We start from the raw sequence: 21,559 nt of genomic DNA, 5'->3' as shown, positions 1-21,559 counted from the left end.
ACAGGAAAGTAACTTTGCTAAATTGATTTTTACCTCTAGTAATTTTTGGTTAACTCATATGTGTTTCCTAAGTATTGTCTCTCCATTTTGCAGAAATTATTTTTCTAATTATTTTACTCCCACAATTAGATTTGTGTTATCTTATCTCATTTTGTGGTTTAACAAGCATTTCTATTCATTAGCAGTCTGAGGAGATAGGGAAACCCAAGTAAAAGGACATCTACATTGAAGAAGTCCACTCAACTCCTTTACTAAATTACATTCATTTTTCAATCTCATCTGCCAATAACCCAAAAATCTTACTGAAATCCAGCTAGTAAATTTTTAATCTTCCCTGATGTCAATTAGCTGTTAGAAATTAATAGGAAGGTGTTGTCTTTTTATATTTTTCACAAATTAAATCCCTGGAACCAATCTTTATTGGAATATTTTCATAGATTAGAATATTTCCAACTTTTTTTTTTTTTTGCAGTTTTTGGCCGGGGCTGGGTTTGAACCCACCACCTCCAGCAAACCGAGCCAGTGCCCTACTCCTTTGAGCCACAGGCACTGCCCAATATTTTCAACTATTAAGTACATAAAATGTACTTAGTGTTTTTATAGATATCACTTAGTTTTTTGGCAATCATATAATGGTGAAAACCCTCCTAAATACATGTATTCATTTTCAAAATATTCTCTCATAAGTTCCTTTAGGAAAGAAATTACTTCCTCATTGTTAAAACTGGTACCTCTCAGTGTAACCTCGTTTCTTGTACCCTCAATGAATCCCCAACAATAAAAGAAAAAAAAATGGTACCTCTCTTTTAAAGGGACACATGAGGGGCAGGTTAAGGAAAGGAGTTCATTCTTTTCACTTGTGCTTGTTTTATGATGTCTTCAATTTGTGGTTTTGTTACAAGAATCACTTGATAACCCTTAATCTACTTAATCACACACAGATAAGCTGCAATAAAGCAAACCACTATCAACTTAAATTGAGTTATTCTCACATTTCCCTCAGGTTATCTGGTGTGCTGGCAGTTCAGCTGTGACCACCAAACATTCTGATTGGTCAGTGCCTCTTTACAGGTTTTGTAGAGTTCTAGGTTTTTGTCTTACTCTCGCCCCTTCTAAATGACAGGTGTGTAGTCTATATCTATAACTAAATAAGTCAATTAGAGTTCTCATATTAGGCCATATTTTAAATATTAGCAAAAACTATTTTTTGAGATAAAAGATAAACATATGTAGAAATTTTCATCTTTTCTTCCCTCCAAGGAGGGCCTGTGTACACTTACATGTACCACACATTCTACTTCGAAAGCTGCTGGTGTGACAATTCCAGCATGGCACAGAAAGATTTGAGTTCATTATATGGAACCATCTTTCAAGAAGTGGAGCTTTCAGCACCTGTAGCTCAAGCGACTAAGGCGCCAGCCACATACACCAGAGCTGGTGGCTTCAAATCCAGCCTGGGCCTGCCAAACAGCAATGACAAAAACAACCAAAAAATGGCTGGACGTTGTAGTGGGCACCTGTAGACCCAGGTACTTAGGAGGCAGAGGCAAGAGAATCGCTTAAGCCCAGGAGTTGGAGGTTGCTGTGAGCTGTGATGCCATAGCACTCTACCCAGGGCAACAACCTGAGGCTCTGTCGCAAAAAAACAGAAGTGGAGCTTTACGAAAGGGTCAGCATCCCTAAATAAAGGATTCCCCAAACATTGGAAGCATTCAAGTAGAAGACAGGTGACCAGCTGGGTGATGACTTGCCAGAGGTACAATAGGCAGGGCTAAATGGATGGATTCAATTACTTCTTTTTTTTTTGAGACAGTGTCACTTTGTCGCCCTCAGTAGAGTGCTGTAGCATCACAGCTCACAGCAAGCTCAAAGTCTTGGGGTTACGCGATTTTCTTGCCTCAGCCTCCCAAGTAGCTGGGATTACAGGTGCCCACCACAATGCCCGGCTATTTTTTTGTTGCAGTTATTGTTTTAGCAGGCCTGGGCCAGATTCGAACCCATCAACCCCAGTGTATGTGGCCGGCACCCTAACCACTGAGCTAAGGGCACCAAGCCTCAATTACTTCTAAGATCCTTCCCTTTTCTAAGAGTTCTTTAGTATTCTTAAAGACCAGCAATGACAGATGGCATCTTGTTTCTATTTGTAACAGAAGTAACAGGTAATAGAGAGACTACTAATTAAAAGATTTCCCATCAAGCTCAGTGACCTTGGGCAAGTCATTTAATTTCCCTGGCTGTGTTTTGTCATCTGTAAAACATGGGGTCAGAATTCAATAACTTTTTTTGAGACAGAGTCTCACTTTGTCACCCTCGATAGAGTGCTGTGACATCATGGGTCACAGCAACCTCAAACTGTTGGGCTCAAGCAATTCTCTTGCCTCAGCCTCCCAAGTAGCTGGGACTATAGGTGCCTGCCACTATGTCCAGCTAGTTTTTCTACTTTTAGTAGAGACAGGGTCTCACTCTTGCTTGGGCTGGTCTCAAACTCCTAAGCTCAAGCAATCCACTCACCTTGGCCTCCCAGAATGCTAAGATTACTGGCATGAACCACTGTGCCTGGACTCAGAATTTTTTTTTTTTTTTGAGACAGAGTCTCACTTTGTCACCCTCGGTAGAGTGCCATGGCATCACAGCTCACAACAACCTCAAACTCTCAGGCTTAAGCCATTCTCTTGCCTCAGCCTCCCAAGTAGCTGGGACTACAGGCGCCCCACTACAATGTCCAGCTATTTGTTAGTCGGGGGGTCTTGCTCTGACTCAGGCTGGTCTCGAACTCATGAGCTCAGGCAATCCACCTGCCTCAGCCTCCCAAGTGCTGGGATTACAAGCATGAGCCACCGCGCCCAGGCTTGGACTCAGAATTTAATAACTTTTAATGCTCCATAAACTCTAATATTCTGGAGTACTATGACTCTTCAACAAATATTATGTTGATTTGTGGGTTTTAAAATATACTCTTTAGAAAGAAATGTTATTTGTGTTTTTCCTTTATTTGAAATAGAAGTTTAATTTTAAATGCCTTTTTATTTCTTATCAATGTGTTTTGTAGTTATTTTATCAACTTCGCTATTCTGAAATTACTGGAGTGATCATTCAAAATATTTTACTGTTCCATTCTTTGAACTTTTTTAAAAGGATTTTTACATCCATAATGATAAAAAAGAATCACCTAAATTTTCTTACATCATCTTGCTTTTTGTTTTTTTAAAGTAAAAATCATGTTTATTTCATCAAATGAATTAGTGTCTTACTATCATTTTCTATATTGTGGAAGTGTATGGAAATGATTTATTCTATGACAGTTTTAAAAAGTCTCAGAAGGCTCGGCGGCTGTGGCTCAAGTGGCTAAGGCACCAGCCACATCCACCTGAGCTGGTGGGTTCGAATCCACCCCCGGCCAGCCAAAAAGCAATGACGGCTGCAATCAAAAAATAGCCGGGCATTGTGGCAGGCGCCTACAGCTACTTGGGAGGTAGAGGCAGGAGAATTGCTTGAGCCCAGGAGTTTGAGGTTGCTGTGAGCTGTGATGCCACCGCACTCTACCCATGGCAACAGCTTGAGGCTCTGTCACAAAAAAAAAAGTCTCAGAAAAGCTCTCACAAGTAAATGCTATTTTAATTGGTTATATTTTGACAGCTTATGAATTATATTTTATAACCAATGTGTATATATTTTCTTTAAAATGTCTATTTTATAATATTACATCTTTTGGGGGGGGCGGTATAGCTGGGACTACAAGTGCCCACCACAACACCCAGCTATTTTTTTGTTGTAGTTGTCATTGTTGTTTAGCAGGCCCAGGCCGGGCTTGAACCCACCTGCCCCAGTGTATGTGGCCAGCACCCTAACCATTGAGCTATGGGCACCAAGCCAATACATCTTTATAAGGAGCCATTTTGATAGCAATCAAATTTTTAGCAGCAAGCTGTGAAGTAACTCTTCAAATCTTAAAATTGATTTACTTTGTCTTAATTATTAGTAATTTCTGCTTTTATGGTTGAGCTGATCCTTTACCTATTTTATCTGTATGAACTTTTTAATGATTTTTATATTTTTCAAAATTTTTTATTCATGCTTAGTTTTTTATTTCCATTTTGATTTTTTTATTTTTGAATTCTAACCATAAAGCCTTTAAAAAACAAAAGCAAAAAATCATTTACTTCCACCCTTAACTCTAACATGGAGATTAAAAGCATTTTTTTAATAGTATTCCTTTGTTATCCTCATATACATTTTCTTGCATGGAATATGAATTTTCATGATTTTAAAAATAATCCTCCATTCCTCTGTTGATGAATAAAAAAAATATATCCTCTAGCATATCCCCTACAATCTAGACTTTTTTGTTTTTTTTTTAAGAGATAGAGTCTCACCATGTCGCCCTCGGTAGAGTGCTGTAGCGTCACAGTTCACAGCAACCTCCAGCTCTAGAGCTTAGGCGATTCTCTTGCCTCAGCCTCCCAACTTGCTGGGACTACAGATGCCCACCACAATACCTGGATATTTCTATTTTTTTTTTTTTTTTTTTGTAGAGACAGAGTCTCACTTTATGGCTCTCAGTAGAATGCCATGGCATCACACAGCTCACAGCAACCTCCAACTCCTGGGCCCAAGCGATTCTCTGGCCTCAGCCTCCTAAGTAGCTGGGACTAAAGGCGCCCGCCACAACGCCCAGCTATTTTTTGGTTGCAGTTCGGCGGGGGCCGGAACCCGCCACCCTCGGTATATGGGGCCGGCGCCTTACCCACTGAGCCACAGGCGATACCTGGCTATTTCTTTGTTGCAGTTTGGCCAGGGCCGGTTCAAACCCACCACCCTCGGTATATGGGGCCAACACCCTACTCACTGAGCCACAGGTGCTGCCCCTACAATCTAGACTTAATGAAGTATTTTTTGTTTCCATATTTTTGATCACCATTTAATTCCATGTAAGTTGTTTATTTCTATAAAAAGCAAAGCATTGAATTATGTATACATTTCCACCAGCTTTCACATACCTTGCTACTTTTCTTTTGTACATTTTGGAATTATGTTCTTTAAAGTGACTAAATTCAGGGACCAAGCTATATCTTTATTTACCATTAAAATTTTGATTGTGAAATTTATTTGACCAGATATAACATAAGCAACCATTGCTTCTTCAGTATTTGTGTTCCAGCATAAAGAAAATTTATACTATACTTCCATTTTTTTTCATCTTATGTATTTCTTTGCTTCCTATAATGGTTAGACTTAATTTTGTCTTCTATATTGGTGACCTTTCTTTTTAAAGGTAAATTGAGACTGTTTACACTAACACTGCAATTTTATTTTTGTAATCTCAGGACGTAACAGGTGAGAAATATTGCAATTATTAACAAACGCTTATGGCTGGGCACAGTGGCTCACACCTATAATCCCAGCACTCTGGGAGGCCAAGGCAGGTAGACTGCTTGAGCTCAGGAGTTTGAAACCAGCCTGAGCAAGAGCAAGACCCCATCTCCATTAAAATGAAAAAGTGAGGCAAGAGGATCTGTTGAGCCCAAGAGTTTGAGGTTGCTGTGAGCTGTGATGCCACAGCACTCTACCAAGAGTGACAAAGTGAGATTCTGCCTATAAATAAATAAAATGTTTATAAAATTAGTACATGCATGAGGCCAGATGTGATGGCTCATGCCTGTAATCCTAGCACTCTGGGAGGCTGAGGCAGGTGGATTAACTGAGCTCACGGTTCAAGACCAATCCAAGCAAGAGCAAGACCCCCATCTCTTAAAAAAAAAAAAAAAGCCAGGCATTGTGTCAGGAGCCTGTAGTCCCAGCTACTTGGGAGACTGAGGCAAGAGAATCACTTGAACCCAAGAGTTTGCCCTTGGTTGAGTGCCATGGTGTCATAGCTCATAGCAACCTCCAGCTCTTGGACTTAGGCAATTCTCTTGCCTCAGCCTCCCGAGTAGCTGGGACTACAGGCACCTGCCAGAACGTCTGGCTATTTTTTGGTTGCAGTTTGGCCGGAGCCAGGTTCGACCCCGCCTCCTACAATATATGGGGCCGGCACCCTACTCACTGAGCCATGGGCGCCGCCAAGAATTCATTCTTCCTAAACACATACAAAGAATAAATGTAGAAACAAGGAGAAAAAAGTAATATTTGATTCTAGACTCAAATCAGACACATCTCCTTACAGCAAAAGTAAAGTGTTAAAACTAAGCTACATCTCCAGTTTACAAACTCTGGGTGTAAAAATATTTTTAATCAGCAGGAGGCATGCCATAAAATTCAAAGTACTAAAGAAAAAAATATCTCCCACTTAACTACAATTGTTTTGTACTTTTCAAAGTTTATTCATATGCATGATCCCACTTGACCTTTGGGTATCCCGTGAAAGCAGTAGTTAACTTACCATTTATCAATACACTTCTGACAAAAGTTGTGAGTACAAGACAGGATGAACTTAGCTCATCTCTCCATACAGATGCAACACTCATCACAGGTGCTTCTCCTTTCCCATCAGAAGACTAGCCTGACAAGATGTTACAGAGGATGAGTTTGCATCAGTTTCTTCACAGGTGGAGCTCTGTGCTGATACTCCTGCTGTTTGACTTCTGGTATCAAGTTGAATAAACTAGTACAAATTCAAGATCTGTGATGCTTCCACCATTCCACTGCTTTTGTTAATCTTGGTACGCAGACCACCTGTATAACTATTTTCCAAAAGGCAGAGGAATAAGACCCATGTCTAACTCAGAGAAGATGTTTTTCCTGGCCAGAGGCCACTTTAGCAGTTATATCTTTAAGCTTAGCTATTCTCTTAAGAAATTCTTCATTAAGGCTCGGCGCCTGTGGCTCAAGCGGCTAAGGCGCCAGCCACATACACCTGAGCTGGTGGATTCGAATCCAGCCTGGGCCTGCCGAACAATGACGGCTACAACCAAAAAATAGCTGGGCGTTGTGGCGGGCACCTGTAGTCCCAGCTACTTGGGAGGCGGAGGTGGAGACTCGCTTGAGTCCAGGAGTTGGAGGTTGCTGTGAGCTGTGATGCCACAGCACTCTACCCAGGGCAACAGCTTGAGGCTCTGTCTCAAAAAAAAAAAAAGAAAGAAAGAAATTCTTCATTAAGTTAAGGAGCCACTTGAACCAAAGTGATATGTTTTGCTTTTTCCGGTAACTTGTTAATAACCAACTGTGTTTGATCAGAAATTTGCCATCCCATAATGAAATGATGTCTTTCAAAACCCAGAGAGAGTGTTGTTTCACATAGCTTCCCAAGCTCAAGGCTTTGCATAACTGGCAGCAGCAGCAGCACCCACCTCCAGCTACTCAAACCAATAAGTGACCACAGCTCCACACCAAGTTATTTTAACCTTAAGTTATACCCATATGAATAATGAGAGATAATGTGATCAGACATGCTTAGTTAACTTGATGATTTGACAATAACAATATGAATTAGACTGACTCTTACTTGCTTTTTTCTTTTTCTTTTTTTATTTTTAATTATCATGGGTACATAATAGTTGTATATCTTTATAAGGTTGCTCTTTATTCTTTCAATTAAAACACTATTTTCTTATGTTAGCTTTCTCTCAATCCCCTTCCTAAGTAAAGACCTGCACTAGAACAAGATAGTTCCATTTTAAATTCAAACAAAAATATTCAGGTTTGACAAAAGATTCATGGTAATATTATTTAACAAGATGAATTCAATAAACATAAACAAATCCAAATGTTAAGGTTTTCACCATGGCACAATCCCATGTTACAATCACTCATAACTCATAATCAATCAGCTGCCTTCACCTTTGGCAATAACATCACACAAGTGAATTTGCTGATGATTAGCAAAATTACAAAGTGAACCCAAGGTCACTTAATCAAGAATAACAACCATAAAGAAACCTCAGGAATGCAGGTCAAGGCAAGAAGCTGCAGCTGGCCAGATATGATACCACTTGCCTAATTTTCATTTAGGAATTTGCTACAACAAATAAAATATGTATCTCCTCTGAGTTACTAGAAAAGAAAACAACCAGGTATTACCTATCATTCTGCAACCATTAAATTACAGTATTTCCTAAATGAATGATTAATTTTTTTTGAGTTTTTAAAAAGAATATTAATCATTCTCATGTGTTCACAATAGCTCCTGTTTTGATACTCAGCATTTGCTTAAGTATTGCAACTTAGACAATATGGCTTTTGATATATTAAGATTTCTAGTGTTGGACGCAGTGGCTGGCACCTATAATCCTGGCTACTGGGGAGGCTGAGACAGGAGGACTGCTTGAGGCCTGGAGTTCCAGATCAGCCTGCACAGTATAGCAACATCCTGTCTAAAAAATTGCATAGGAAAAACTAAGATGCCTTTTAATTTAAACAATTGAACAGAGCAACTTAAAAAATTCAGTTAAGAGCATGGGTTAGTCCGATTCAACAGCGTTTTCTTTTCCGGAGAAACTTTACATCAACACAAATCTTTGAAAATTTAACTTTTAGAGAAGAAAATAAAAAGCCAAACCCAAAGCATAATGGTTGTGTAAGCTATTTCCTCCTCAGCATTAGGCGAAGGAAGTGCTATTGCCCACTTATATGCCATTTTATTTCAACAGATGATTCAGCTGGTCTTGTAGATCTGATGACTGTTCAACACTAGAAATTAGAATAGAGAAAGAATTTATCTGAATAATAAAGACATCTTTTTGTACAAACTATTTGCATTTTAATGTATAAATTCTGTTGCAGCTAAGTAAAAACTTATATTGGTCCTCCTGGGTCTCCTAAGTGTTTAAACTATGAAGAAAAGTTTGCAATGCCAATTAGTAGTATAAACAATACAGAAAGGGACAAATTTAATCTGCTTAAGGAAACAAGACTATTTAATGGCTTTATTTTTATTTTTATTAATTTATTTTTTAGACAGGGTCTCACTCTGTCACCCTGGGTAGAGTGCCATGACATCATCACAGCTCACAAGAAACTCAAACTATTGGGCTCAGGAGATCCTCTTGCCTCAGCATCCCAAGTAGCTGGGACCAAGGCACCCACCATGATGCCTGGCTAGTTTTTTTCTATTTTTAGTAGATGGGGTCTCACTCTTGCTCAAGCTGGTCTCAAATTCCTGAGCTCAAGCAATCCACCCACCTCAACCTCCCAGAGTGCTAGGATTATAGGCATGAACCACCAGGCCTGGCTTTATTTAATGGGTTCAACGTATTTAAACACATTCTACTTCACAAATATTACTAATGCAAAAGATTTTCTCTTCCTTAAGTTTAGCCCCTATACCCTATAACTTTTAAAAAGCCTCTAGTAGCATGTATATACACCCTTTGTCTGATACTGTATTTATTAAATAAATGACTTATCATTATGTGAACTAGGCAAAAGTAAACATGTATATAATGTGTCCATTTCTGAGCTGTCTACCTTTTAGAACAGAAATATTAGAGGCAGAGGAGTCAAGGAAAATTAACACAGCTATTATTCCGCAGTCTGCCCTCACTCTCTCGTGGCTGTTTTGATATTCTGGGTCTCACCAATTTCTTTTGATTTTTATCAGAATGTGGCTTTGCTTCCTGCCATTTTATCATATTTTATCCAAATTCTTTTCCTGTATATATACATTTTTTAAAGGAACAGAATATTTTTTAATAAAGATTTTTATCTTGTCCAAAGCTGAATTATGGGTAAAGCACTCTTTATTATAGGTAGCCAACAAAGAATGAGAAATTTGTTGGAAAACATTTTATGAACAAATGGGTAAAAAAAAAAAAAAAAAAGCCTCTAGTAGCGGTGGATTAAGTTACTGCATGCTTTTAAAATATATTGTATTCTTTAAATCCTGAAAGGACTGTTCCACAGCATATGTCAATTTAAGGACATATGTTAACCAGAATTTTGTATTGATCTTGGACCCAGCAGTATAATTCCCCCCACCTGCTTCAGTTGGTTCCCCAGTCCCCTGCCTTTGGGGTTACTTACTTCTTCTGAATAGCTTCTTGCCTAAATCAGAAAAGGAAAGAAGAAAATAAACATAAGAAAACCCAATGATCTAGCTGAAGTTATTTATGGCCAGACATACGCTATATAAGCAGAACAAATTTCCAGCTTATGTCACTTTCTATATTTCAGTCCTATCCTGAGTCTGTGCTATTGAACAGGTATTCCTATCTGAGCGCAGAGCTGCTGAAAATATAGATTCTAAACCTAAAGAGGTAGTAACAGCTTTCAGAGTGAGGGACGTGGCCCAACAAACGACATGCATGGCGCAAATTGTATCTGGGTATATGCAGTCAAATGGTGGACACCCAAAGAATGAATATGATAAACAAGTATTTAATTATCAAGAGTTAAATTCCTAACCATATATTTCCAAAAGATACATAAGTATAATATTAGCTACATAAAATATGATATACGGTGAAAAGTAAATTTTTTTGTTTTTGAGACAGAGTCTCACTCTGTCACCCTAGATAGAGTGCTGTGGAATCATAGTTCATAGCATCCTCAAACTCATAGGCTTAAGTGATCCTCTTACCTCAGCCTCCCAAGTAGCTGGGACTAGAGGTACACAGAATGACACCCAGCAAATTTTTCTATTTTTAGTAAAGACAGGGTCTCACTCTTACTCAGGCTGATCTCCAACTCCTGAGCTCAAGCAATACCCCCTTCTGGGCCTCCCAGAGTGCTAGCTAGGATTACAGGCGTGAGCCTCTGTGCCCGACAGTGAAAAGCAAATTATACATTTACACAAGGTTATGACGGAAGAGGTCTCTGTATTGCAAAATTTCCTATATTTATATGTAGACAATGCTGTGTTATATGTGGAAATGTAGGATACAGGTTACAGTTACACTTGATTGCCTCACAGAGAGCAGATCCCCGCCAGGAGAAAGTCAAATACTGATTTACTGCCTCAGAGGTGCCAAGCACATGGTTCTGGGTTGGGCCCTGCCTTTATGGGGAACCTCTCCCACTGAGGAGCCCTCGAATTAACATGGGCAAGTTCATAGAAGGTGGTGGCCTTGCTCCTGATCTCACCTCCTACCCTAACTACTTCCAAGTCTCAGACACCTTTCCACAGAGAGAAAGTGACTACCCCACCTTTATTCCCACTCCTACCTCCACAGGAAAAGTGTGCTAAAGCACAAAGGTTGTGAAAGCAGGCTGAGGATAATGATTTTGTAACAAGTAGTTGTCGGAAAGGGCATACTTACTGATACTGAAGATGTGTTGTTATTATTGCCATTTTCCTTAAACTCTGCATTAAAAAAGAAGAACAGAACATTCCACTTCCCTGTAGCCACACAAACTATGTATATAAAACCCAAATCACAAAAGAAATTGTTTCTTACATCTTCTGAGTGCAAGATGGCATCTTCTTGTAGTACCATGTTTCGAGCTGCTTGACCTAGCAGCTGGAAGACAAAAATAAAACGGTAATCATCAAAATTCCCAAACTTTCTGTAATCTTCTCTCTGCAGCAGTAATACCACTACCCTCTCTGCTCCCCTACTCCTCCCCCCCACATAACCTCAAACACTCAAAATGTAATGGAGAATAATTTTCTATTTGTTCATGTAGAAAATTCACTTCATTGACACTATGGCGGTCCTGGGATGGGCTTGACATCTGTGCCAAAAGCCACTGCCTGAGAAATCAAGTGCTTCCCAACAGCTGAGCTCTCCTCACAGCACATTCATCAGGTGCTGAGATTATTCTATAAAAACCTTTGGCTCGGGTGGTGCCTGTGGCTCAGTGGATAGGGCGCTGGCCCCATATACCGAGGGTGGCAGGTTCAAACCTGGCCCCGGCCAAACTGCAACAAAAAAATAGCTGGGTGTTGTGGTGGGCACCTGTAGTCCCAGCTACTCAGGAGGCTGAGGCAAGAGAACCACCTAAGCCCGTGAGTTGGAGGTTGCTGTGAGCTGTGACACCATGGCACTCTACCAAGGGTGATAAAGTGAGACTCTGTCTCTAAAAAAAAACCTTTTGCTCCATAAGCCCAGTGAGAGAAGCTAACTTTTGATTCCTTAAAGGCAGAGTTGAGATTTGGGGTGCTTTGAGAGGGGTGAGGGAGCAGGAGTTAGGACAGGGCTGAAAATGTCAGAAGGAATGCAGCATATTTAGAAATGGAATGAAAGGGTAGCACCTGTGGCTCAGTGGGTAAGGTGCCGGCCCCATATACCGAGGGTGGCGGGTTCAAACCCAGCCCTGGCCAGCTAAAACAGCAGTGGCAACTGCAAAAAAATAGCCAGGCATTGAGGCAGGCGCCTGTAGTCCCAGCTACTCAGGAGGCCGAGGCAAGAGAAGAGCTTAAGCCCAAGAGTTGGAGGTTGCTATGAGCTGTGATGCTACAGCACTCTACCAAGGGCCATAGAGTGAGACTCTGTCTCAAAAAAAAAAAAAAAGAAAAAGAAATGGAATGAAAGGGGTTGGGGAAGCATGGGAAGAAGCTCAGGGTTTAAAACCACCCCAGGAAAGATGGCCAGATGGGGCTGGAGAAGAGAAAACAAAGGAGAAATGTGCAAGGGAAATTTTAATAAGGTCACTCAGTTCAATGGGCCCTGAGACCAAGAGAGAAACAGGAAGCTTGCAAGCAGCTGGTCAAGCCAAGGCTGATTGAGTCAGCACTTCAGAGGCAGAGAGGGTAAGAGATTTCTGGCCTAAGGCTGCATCTGTTCTTGGCACACCTCAAGCCAGCCAAGTAAGGAGCTACCTCTGTGGCTCCCACTGGGCCACAGAGACTCTAGTGGAAAGAGGACTGCAACTTCAGATTCACCCAGAACCTCAGCATTGTGGACATTTCCCAGATTCCTCTCCCTGAGCAGCAAATTTTATTTATTTTTCTTTTTAAGTTTTAAAATTAGTAAACCTTTATGTGCTTCTAAAGTCAAAACAATAAAATAGGACTTTCCATCTCTGTCCTTTTCGCTCCCCTGACCCCATATATAACTACTTTTATTAGTTTTTTTCTTTTTTTCTTTTTTTTTTTTGGCCAGGGCTAGGTTTGAACCCACCACCTCTGGCATATGGGACCGGTGCCCTACTCCTTGAGCCACAGGCACCACCCTATTAGTTTTTTTCTTTCCATTATTTCTTTTTAAAACAATGGACCACATATTTATTATCCCTCATCCCACCTTCCTACCATGTGTACTCTTCCACAGCTTGCCGTTTCCACTTACAAGAGATCGCTGAGATCCATCTGTAGCAATACACATTGAATCTCCCACTGCTCTTCTGTAACTGGAGAGCACAACACTAACACGTAGGTGACCATGAGATTATTCAACCACTTCTCTGCTGGGGTTGGAGGGGATATTGGAGTTATTGCCAGTCTTGTGCCACTGTAAATGGTGCTGCAAAAAATGTTCATTTACGTGTATCTTTGAATCTTTTTGCCAGCATATCTTTAGGATAGACTCATAGAATTGTGGTTGCTGGGATTTTTTTTTTTTTTTTAGACAGTCTCATTGTGTTGCCCCCAGCAAAGTGCTGTAGCATCACAGCTCACAGCAATCTCTTGCCTCAGCCTCCCAAGTAGCTGGGACTATAGGCACCCGCCACAACACCTCGCTATCTTTTGTTATTGTTGTTGTTGTTGTTGCAGTTGTCATTGTTGTTTAGCAGGCCTGGGCCAGGTTTGAACCCGCCTGCCTCTGTGTATGTAGTCAGTGCCCTAACCACTGAGCTATGGGTGCAGAGCCTTTGCTGGGATTTTAATGTTGCTACATATTGCCAAATTCCCCTCCATTAGGACTATACCATTTTGCATTCCCACCAACGGTGTATGAGAGAGTGCCTGTTCCCCACTGCAGAGAATTTTAAGAGACAAACTTCATACTCCTATAGATGGGGGAAGGTGACTGACAAACTAATGGCATACACAAAAAAGGGTTCTAACAGAACTTATTTCATCTTTTTCATTCAATATATATTTATTGAGTTCATACAATATGCCAGTACTCCGGATAAGAGCAGTAATGGGGCTCACCATCTGGAGGGATTACAAAGGGAACATAAGCACTTAAAACACCTTTTAGTAGGCCCAGAAAGAGAACTACTGGAGCTCTGGGAGCAAGTAGGGAGGCAGGGTGTCTAACCTATTGCAGAAGGTAGGAGTTCAGGGAGGGCTTCTAAAAGGAGTAGCTTCTAAGCTGACGCCTGAAGATTAGGGTTTAGAATTAATTTAATTCACCTGGTTTTTTGTACCCTCAATGAATCCCCAACAATAAAAAAAAAAAAAGAAAGAATTTGGTTGGTGCCTGTGGCTCAGTGGGTAGGGTGCCAGCCCCATATACCGAGGGTGGCGGGTTCGAACCCAGCCCCGGCCAAACTGCAACAAAAAAAATAGTCAAGCGTTGTGTGGGCACCTGTAGTCCCAGCTACTTGGGAGGCTGAGGCAAGAGAATCGCCTAAGTCCAGGAGTTGGAGATAGCTGTGAGCTGTGATGCTACGGCACTCTATCGAGGGCGATAAAGTGAAACTCTGTCTCTAAAAAAGAAAAAAAATAATAATTAATTTGATTCTATAATTTTACAGAAAAGTGGGCATGAACAGATTCACTGTTTTAGACTTATAGTAAGCAGATTCACTAGAGTGGGGAATAAGGGCAGAGACTGATTAGAAGGATCCTGCAGAATTTGAGGCAAGCAATGAAGGTGGCCTGAAACACAAAAGTGAAAATTGGGGGTGGGGGGGAGAAAAGATGTCATAGAAAAGAGACGTGATGGGACTTGTGACTGCCTGGAATGTAGGAACTGTTATAAGGCCAAGGCCTTTTCTTTGAGGCATTGTGCATCATTTTCCTTTTTTTTTTTCTTTGACATCAGAGGAGTAATGTGCTGACACTGTAACAAAACTTGAGAGAGGGACATCTCATACATGCATGTCAACACCTAGTCATCACATTTATGAACTGCAAAAGGATCTCTGTTTCATTTTCCTACATAAACCACCAACCACATAACATACCATTTAACATTTCCAGGCTTGCTTTAAAATGGAAGAACAACTTGAATACATCTATAAACTTTTTTTCCCTTTTTTTTTTTTTTGTTGTTGGACTTGGATTTCATTTCCCCTATTATTTTATTAAATTATGTAGTTACGATTGCAAGCACCATACACACATTGTGTTTAGGAAGAAACACAAGAGACCCTCACTAAAGCACCCAGGTCCAATGGAGGGACAGAAGCACAGGCATCCAAGAAAACAGCATATTAGTTGTAAGTACTCCTACTGCTGTAAGCGTAAATCAGTTGGTTTTTCCTCACTTTGTGCTCAAGCCATACTGGCCTCCTTGCATTCCTAGAGTACATTCCCATCTCAAGGCCTCTGCCTTTGTCATTACCGACACTTTGAACTCTCTGCCTCCAGATATCAATAGGGCTAGCTCTCTCACTTCAACTGTTTGCTCAAACATCATCCTCCCCAGAAAGTCCTTCCCTGACCACCCTGTTTAAGCTAAACCCTTTCATCACACTCTATTCCCAGGTTTATTTTTCTTTCCTTTTCCTTTTTTTTTTTTGAGACAGAGTCTCACTATGTTGGCCTCAGAAGAGTGTCGTAGCATCACAGCTCACAGCAACCTCAAAACCCTTGGGCTCAAGTGATTCTCTTACCTCAGCCTCCCTTGTGGCTGGGAGTAGAGGCCACAATGCCCGACTGTTTTTTTGTTTGTTTAGCAGGCTGGGGCCATGTTCAAACCCACCAGCCCCAGTAAATGTGGCCGGCGCCATAACCACTGAGCAACGGGCCTCGGGCCCCCAGGTTTATTTTTCTTTACATTTACTACCACCTGACTTTTTGTGTTTCATTTCTTTGTTGTCTCTTCACTAAAATGAAAGCCTCCTTACTACAGTGATTTAGTTTTGTTTATCCCTTATACCTAGAACAATTCCTGGAACATAGCAGACACTTTTTTTTTTTTTAGACAATGTCTCATTACGTCACCCTCGGTAGAGGGCCATGGTGTCACAGCTCACAGCAACCTCCAACTCTTGGGCTTAAGTGATTTTCTTACCTTAGCCTCCCAAGTAGCTGGGACTACAGGCACCTACCACAATGCCCGGTCACCTTTTGGTTACAGTTGTCATTGTTGCTCAGCAGGCCCAGGCCAGGCTCAAACACACCAGCTTCAGTGTAAGTGGCTAGCACCCTACTCACTGAGCTACAGGCACCGAACCCATAGCAGACAGTTTTGAAATACAGAGGATACCAGAGTCAGAGTTTCACTTTGTCACCCTTGGTAGAGTGCCATGGCATCACAGCTCACAGCAACTTCAAACTCCTGGGCTCAAGTGATTCTCCTGCCTCAGCCTCTCAAGCAGCTGGGACCACAGGCACCGCCACAACACCCGGCTATTTATAGAGAAGGGGTCTCACTCTTGCTCAGGCTGGTCTTGAACTCCTGAGCTCAAGCAATCCACTGCCTCAGCCTCTCAAAATGCTAGGATTAAAGGTGTGAACCAATGCACTTGGCCCTTATACATATTTTAAGAAAGGAAAAAAACTGTACTAAAATTACAATACTCGATATGGGCTTGACGCCTGTAGCTCAGCAGCTAGGGCGCCAGCCACATGCATCGGAGCTGGTGGGTTAGAATCCAGCCTAGGCCTGCCAAATAACAGTGACAACTACAGCCAAAAAATAGCCAGGCGTTGTGGCGGGTGCCTGTAGTCCCAGCTACTTGGGAGGCTGAGGCAAGAGAATCGCTTAAGCCCAAGAGTTTGAGGTTGCTGTGTACCCCCTTTGTCTACCGAGGAGGACAAAGTGAGATTCTGTCTCAAAAAAAAAAAAAAAAAAAAAACACCTCAGTATATACCAATAACAAAAGACGAACACAAATCGCATTGAGCATGTCTTCTAATTGTAGAAGTCAAATGTGACTTGAGTGGTACAAATTTAATACAGTTTTTTCCTTTCTTAAAATGTGTGTACATATTTTTGGCATCCTCTCTGTTTGTTAAATGAATGCTGTAGAATGAGTATTTTACACACAGGAAATTGTCAGTTAATCAAACAAAATACCCATGTGGAGACTGCTCAAGAGATAATGCTCTATGTGGACTTAGAAGGACTGAAAATGAGTAAGATACTCTAATAACTTCGTAGTCTAGTAAAGGAAATGGCAAAGTACATAGTAAAGAGAAGTACAAAGTAAAGTATAGAAAAAGGCAATATTGTATGTTGATAAGTGCCATATAAGAAATCCAATAAAGGCTCGGTGCCTGTGGCTCAAGCAGCTAAGGCGCCAGCCACATACACCTGAGCTGGTGGGTCCGAATCCAGCCCGGGCCCACCAAACAATGGCAGCTGCAACCAAAAACTAGCCGGGCATTGTGGCGGGAGCCTGTAGTCCCAGCTACTTGGGAGGCAGACGCATGAGAATCGCTTGAGCCCAGGAATTGGAGGTTGCTGTGAGCTGTGATGCCACAGCACTCTACCCCAGGCAACAACTTGAGGCTCTGTTTCCAAAAAAAAAAGAAATCCAATAAAAAGAAGTCCAGAGAATTAATAAATGATGTGTAAACCCTGTACAGACAGTCCAGAAAGCTGGACTGATTGCAGTTGAAATCAATCCATACCATTTACTGAGTACCCAATATAAATCTACTCAGAAGGAGCATACATGAAACTACATAAGGAGGAGGATCGGAAAGCAGCAAGCTGGCTCAGCTGTGGCTCAAGCAGCTAAGGCACCAGCCACATACATCTGAGCTGGTGGGTTCGAGTCCAGCCCAGGCCGCCAAACAACAATGATGGCTGAAACCAAAAAATAGCTGGGTGTTGTGGCAGGCGCCTATAGTCCCAGCTACTTTGGAGGCTGAGGCAAGAGAATCACCTAAGCCCAAGAGCTGGAGGTTGCTGTGAGGTGATCCCCCTGCACTCTACCGAGGGTGACAAAGTGAGACTCTGTCACAAAAAAAAAAGAATTTGAGGTTGCTGTGAGCTATGACAATACGGCACTCTATCCAGGGTGACAGGGTGAGACTCTGTCTCAAAGAAAAGAAAAGAAAAAGACAAGCCTACTGGACTCCATACTACTAATATGAATAAAGCTGGGATGAACACTTGTACACAACTCCAAAGACTTGTAGACATGCTATGTTTGCTACTGGAACTATTATAAACAACTTAATGAAATACTATGGAAACTAATGAAATATGAGTAAAAAAACAAAGAATCGCTATTGCTATGAAAACTAAGTTAATAGGCCGAGCACAATGGCTCACGCCTATAATCCTAACACTCTGGGAGGCTGATATGGGTAGATCGACTGAGCCAGAGAACTGGAGATTGCTGTGAGCTATGAAGCATAGCACTCTAATGAGAGCAACAAAGTGAGACTCTGTCTCAAAATAAATAAATTAAATTAAAATAAAATGAAAACTAAGTTGATATAGGAAACACTTGCTGATCATAAGCAGATAAGACAAACTGCCATTGAGTTAATTATGAGCAAAACTATGAAAAAGTCTGCAATTAATCGAATCTAAAAAGATTCTGGGCTCAAATTGTTTTACAAATGTACTCAAGATATTCTATTTTAATAGAAACAAAACTAGAAGGGAAATCTTAGATGACATGTACAGGACTGCGTCATCTAACAAAACAATGGACATATGTTTTCACTTCTCTTGGGTAAAACCCAGGAGAACTGCTGGGTCACTGGACCCATTTCGTTTCTCATTCACCTGTCAATAGGCATTTGGATTGTTTCCAGTTTAGCACTATTGTACATAAAGGTGCTAAGAACATGTACGAATATTTGTGTGGACGTATATTTTCATTCCTCTTGAGTATTTAGGAGTTCAGTAGATAGGTCTATTTGGGAGAGAGGCAAGGTGTACGCATATAAATATTTTTGGTGAGAAAAGCCACCAAATAATTCTATCCATGGAACCAGCTAGAAGATGGAGAAGCAGAAAATAGCGAGGAGAAAGCTAATCTAAGAAACAGAAAACTGGCGGCGCCTGTGGCTCAAGGAGTAGGGTGCCGGTCCCATATGCCAGAGGTGGTAGGTTCAAACCTAGCCCGGGCCAAAAAAAAAAAAAAAAGAAACAGAAAACTAAGAATGTGCTCAAAGACAAATTAAAATAAGCCCATACACAAGCGATGCACAAAAGTGTGGAAGGAATGTGGGTTGAGGCAAAACCATGCGGAATTTAGAGGCTGAAAGGAACCGATCTACACTAGAGACAACGCCGAAAAACAACAAGGAATTAGGAACCCCAGCTCATCTGCTGTCTTCCAGCTCTCCTTGCTGTAAAGCTGATTCCCACCACGTTTTCTCTTTCCCCGCCTCCAAGCTGCTAACCCTAACCAAAGAGACTACACGTCCCAGAATGCAACACGCGCCCCCCGCCAATGAGCCCTACTCCCAGCAAGGTTACAGCCTACTATTCCCAGGATGCAACGCGACCTCTTCTCACAGCTATGAAAGACTGCGAACCCCCGCAGTGTTAGGCCAGGCGAGTCCGCTCCTAGCTCACCTCGGAGCTCCGGGAGCCCTTCAGCACCTGCTTGGTGAGCGCGATCACGTCAGTACCGCAGGTGTTCACTTTCTCCGTGAGAAGCCCCTTTACGGACTGACCGAACCGCGCTTGAGAATCTGGCGTCCCACTCGCCATCGCTTCAACTAGCGAATGCCTCTACACGGGCTATGGCGAGTCGCCGGGGCCAAAAGGGAAGAAAGCGGAAGGAGGACGAGTCTTTTTTCCTACCGTGGGAAAAGGAAGGGACGCATGCGCCTAGCAGAGGTTGACCTTTGCTCGATTCTTGTAAAATACACAATTACATCTCTGGAAGGGATGGAGAACAATTTCGGTTAATTTGTGGTTTACCATCAGAAGTTCATTGGTCCTACAGTCCCAATGCTACCATCTAGCAGTGTATGACTGCAAATTAACCTCTGTTAATTTTATGTTCATCTGTAAAACAAACGCAATAATGTTAAAGTTTCCAAGTGTTCATGAGAATTAATTCAGATCACTCAGTTCAAAAAAAAAAATTTTTTTTTTGAGACAGAGTCTCAAGCTGTTGCCCCGGGTAGAATGCCATGGCATCATCATAGCTCACAGCAACCTCCAACTCTTGGGCTCAAGCGATCGTCTTGCCTGAGTTTTTTGTATTTTTAGTAGCAACTCTTGCTCAGGCTGGTCTCGAACCCTTAAGGTCAAGCAATCTACCCGCCTCGGCCTCCCAGAGTGCTAGGATAACAGGCGTGAGCCACCGTGCCCAGCCCATTCAATTGAGTTTAAACAAACATTTCGTGACCTAAATACTACTCAGTGTACTAGGCTGAGGATAGAGAAAGAAATGAGATTTTTGTCTTCACGGAGTTCCTAGACTGAGGAGGCAGATAGGTGTGTAAATAAATGAACTAGGAAGAACAACCTAATAGAAAAGTAGGACAGGAGTAGGGCAGTGGCTCACCCCTGTAATCCTGCAGGAGGATTGCTTGACCTCAGCGGTTTGAGACCAGCCTGACCAAGAGCAAAACCTTGTCTCTACTAAAAATGGGAAAACTAGCTGGGCATCTTGGCAGACAACTATAGTCCCAGCTACTCAGAAGCCTGAGACAAGAGGGTTGCTTGAACCTAGGAGTTTGAGGTTTCTGTGAGCTAGGCTGATATCAGGGCACTCTAGCTAGACAATGGAGTGAGACTCTGTCTCAAAAAAAAAAAAAAAAAATTAGGACAGACAATTGAAAGAAAAAGAAACTCAAGTGGCCAATAAATGTTAAAAATGCTCAACATCAGGCGGCACCTGTGGCTCAGTCGGTAAGGCGCCAGCCCCATATACCGAGGGTGGCAGGTTCAAATCCGGCCCCGGCCAAACTGCAACCAAAAAAATAGCCGGGCGTTGTGGCGGGCACCTGTAGTCCCAGCTACTCAGGAGGCTGAGGCAAGAGAATCGCTTCAGCCCAGGAGTTGGAGGTTGCTGTGAGCTGTGTGAGGCCACGGCACTCTACCGAGGGCCATAAAGTGAGACTCTGTCTCTACAAAAAAAAAAAAAAAATGCTCAACATCACTAGTATTTTTTTTAATGATAAGTAATGTCTTCATTCTATTAGAATGATAACTACCTTGGAAATGAATAAATATGTAAAATGTTTCAACTACCTCCATTTCTTTTTTAGCTAATGCTCAAGAGGGATGAGACTATTATTATATTGAAAATTGTGTCCAAAATTATGTGTATCAACATTACTTCCTCTTCCAATTGTGTAGACCCATATGTCTCTGTTGAATCTCATTTAATTTTTGCGCCTGTGGCTCAGTGAGTAGGGCACCAGCCCCATATGCCGAGGGTGGCGGGTTCAAACCCAGCCCCGGCCAAACTGCAACAAAAAAATAGCTGGGCGTTGTGGCGGGCGCCTGTAGTCCCATCTGCTCCGGAGGCTGAGGCAAGAGAATCGTGTAAGCCCAAGAATTAGAGGTTGCTGTGAGCCGTGTGATGCCACGGCACTCTACCTGAGGGTGGTACAGTGAGACTCTGTCTCTACAAAAAAAAAAAAAACAAAAAAAATTTTGTTCCTAATAACATTTTTGAGTTATAATTTAGGTATAGT

At 41.7% G+C, this 21,559-nt stretch overlaps 1 protein-coding gene, 1 non-coding gene and 1 pseudogene across 2 annotated transcripts; all 3 read right to left on the bottom strand.

The window, feature by feature from the left end:
* Positions 1–6,361: 6,361 nt before the first annotated feature.
* LOC128580780 (RING finger protein 141-like) lies at positions 6,362–7,378 on the bottom strand (annotated as a pseudogene).
* A 64-nt stretch (positions 7,379–7,442) lies between these two features.
* BORCS7 (BLOC-1 related complex subunit 7) lies at positions 7,443–19,684 on the bottom strand. The gene is made up of 5 exons (XM_053583114.1): positions 19,479–19,684; positions 11,331–11,393; positions 11,193–11,236; positions 9,958–9,978; positions 7,443–8,625 (listed from the first exon to the last, which is right to left on the bottom strand). Exons 1-5 carry the CDS (start codon positions 19,614–19,616, stop codon positions 8,574–8,576), a joined length of 318 nt encoding a protein of 105 aa, XP_053439089.1. The 5' UTR covers positions 19,617–19,684; the 3' UTR covers positions 7,443–8,573.
* Positions 14,805–14,908, bottom strand: LOC128582948 (small nucleolar RNA U13). The gene has a single exon (XR_008379354.1). It is a non-coding gene; the product is annotated as a small nucleolar RNA U13 (small nucleolar RNA).
* Positions 19,685–21,559: the final 1,875 nt, after the last annotated feature.

This window comes from Nycticebus coucang, chromosome 3 (genome assembly GCF_027406575.1).
Source record: "Nycticebus coucang isolate mNycCou1 chromosome 3, mNycCou1.pri, whole genome shotgun sequence".
Lineage (NCBI taxonomy): Eukaryota > Metazoa > Chordata > Mammalia > Primates > Lorisidae > Nycticebus > Nycticebus coucang.
Note: the sequence above shows the minus strand (reverse complement) of the source record. Positions and strands in the feature narration are given on the sequence as shown.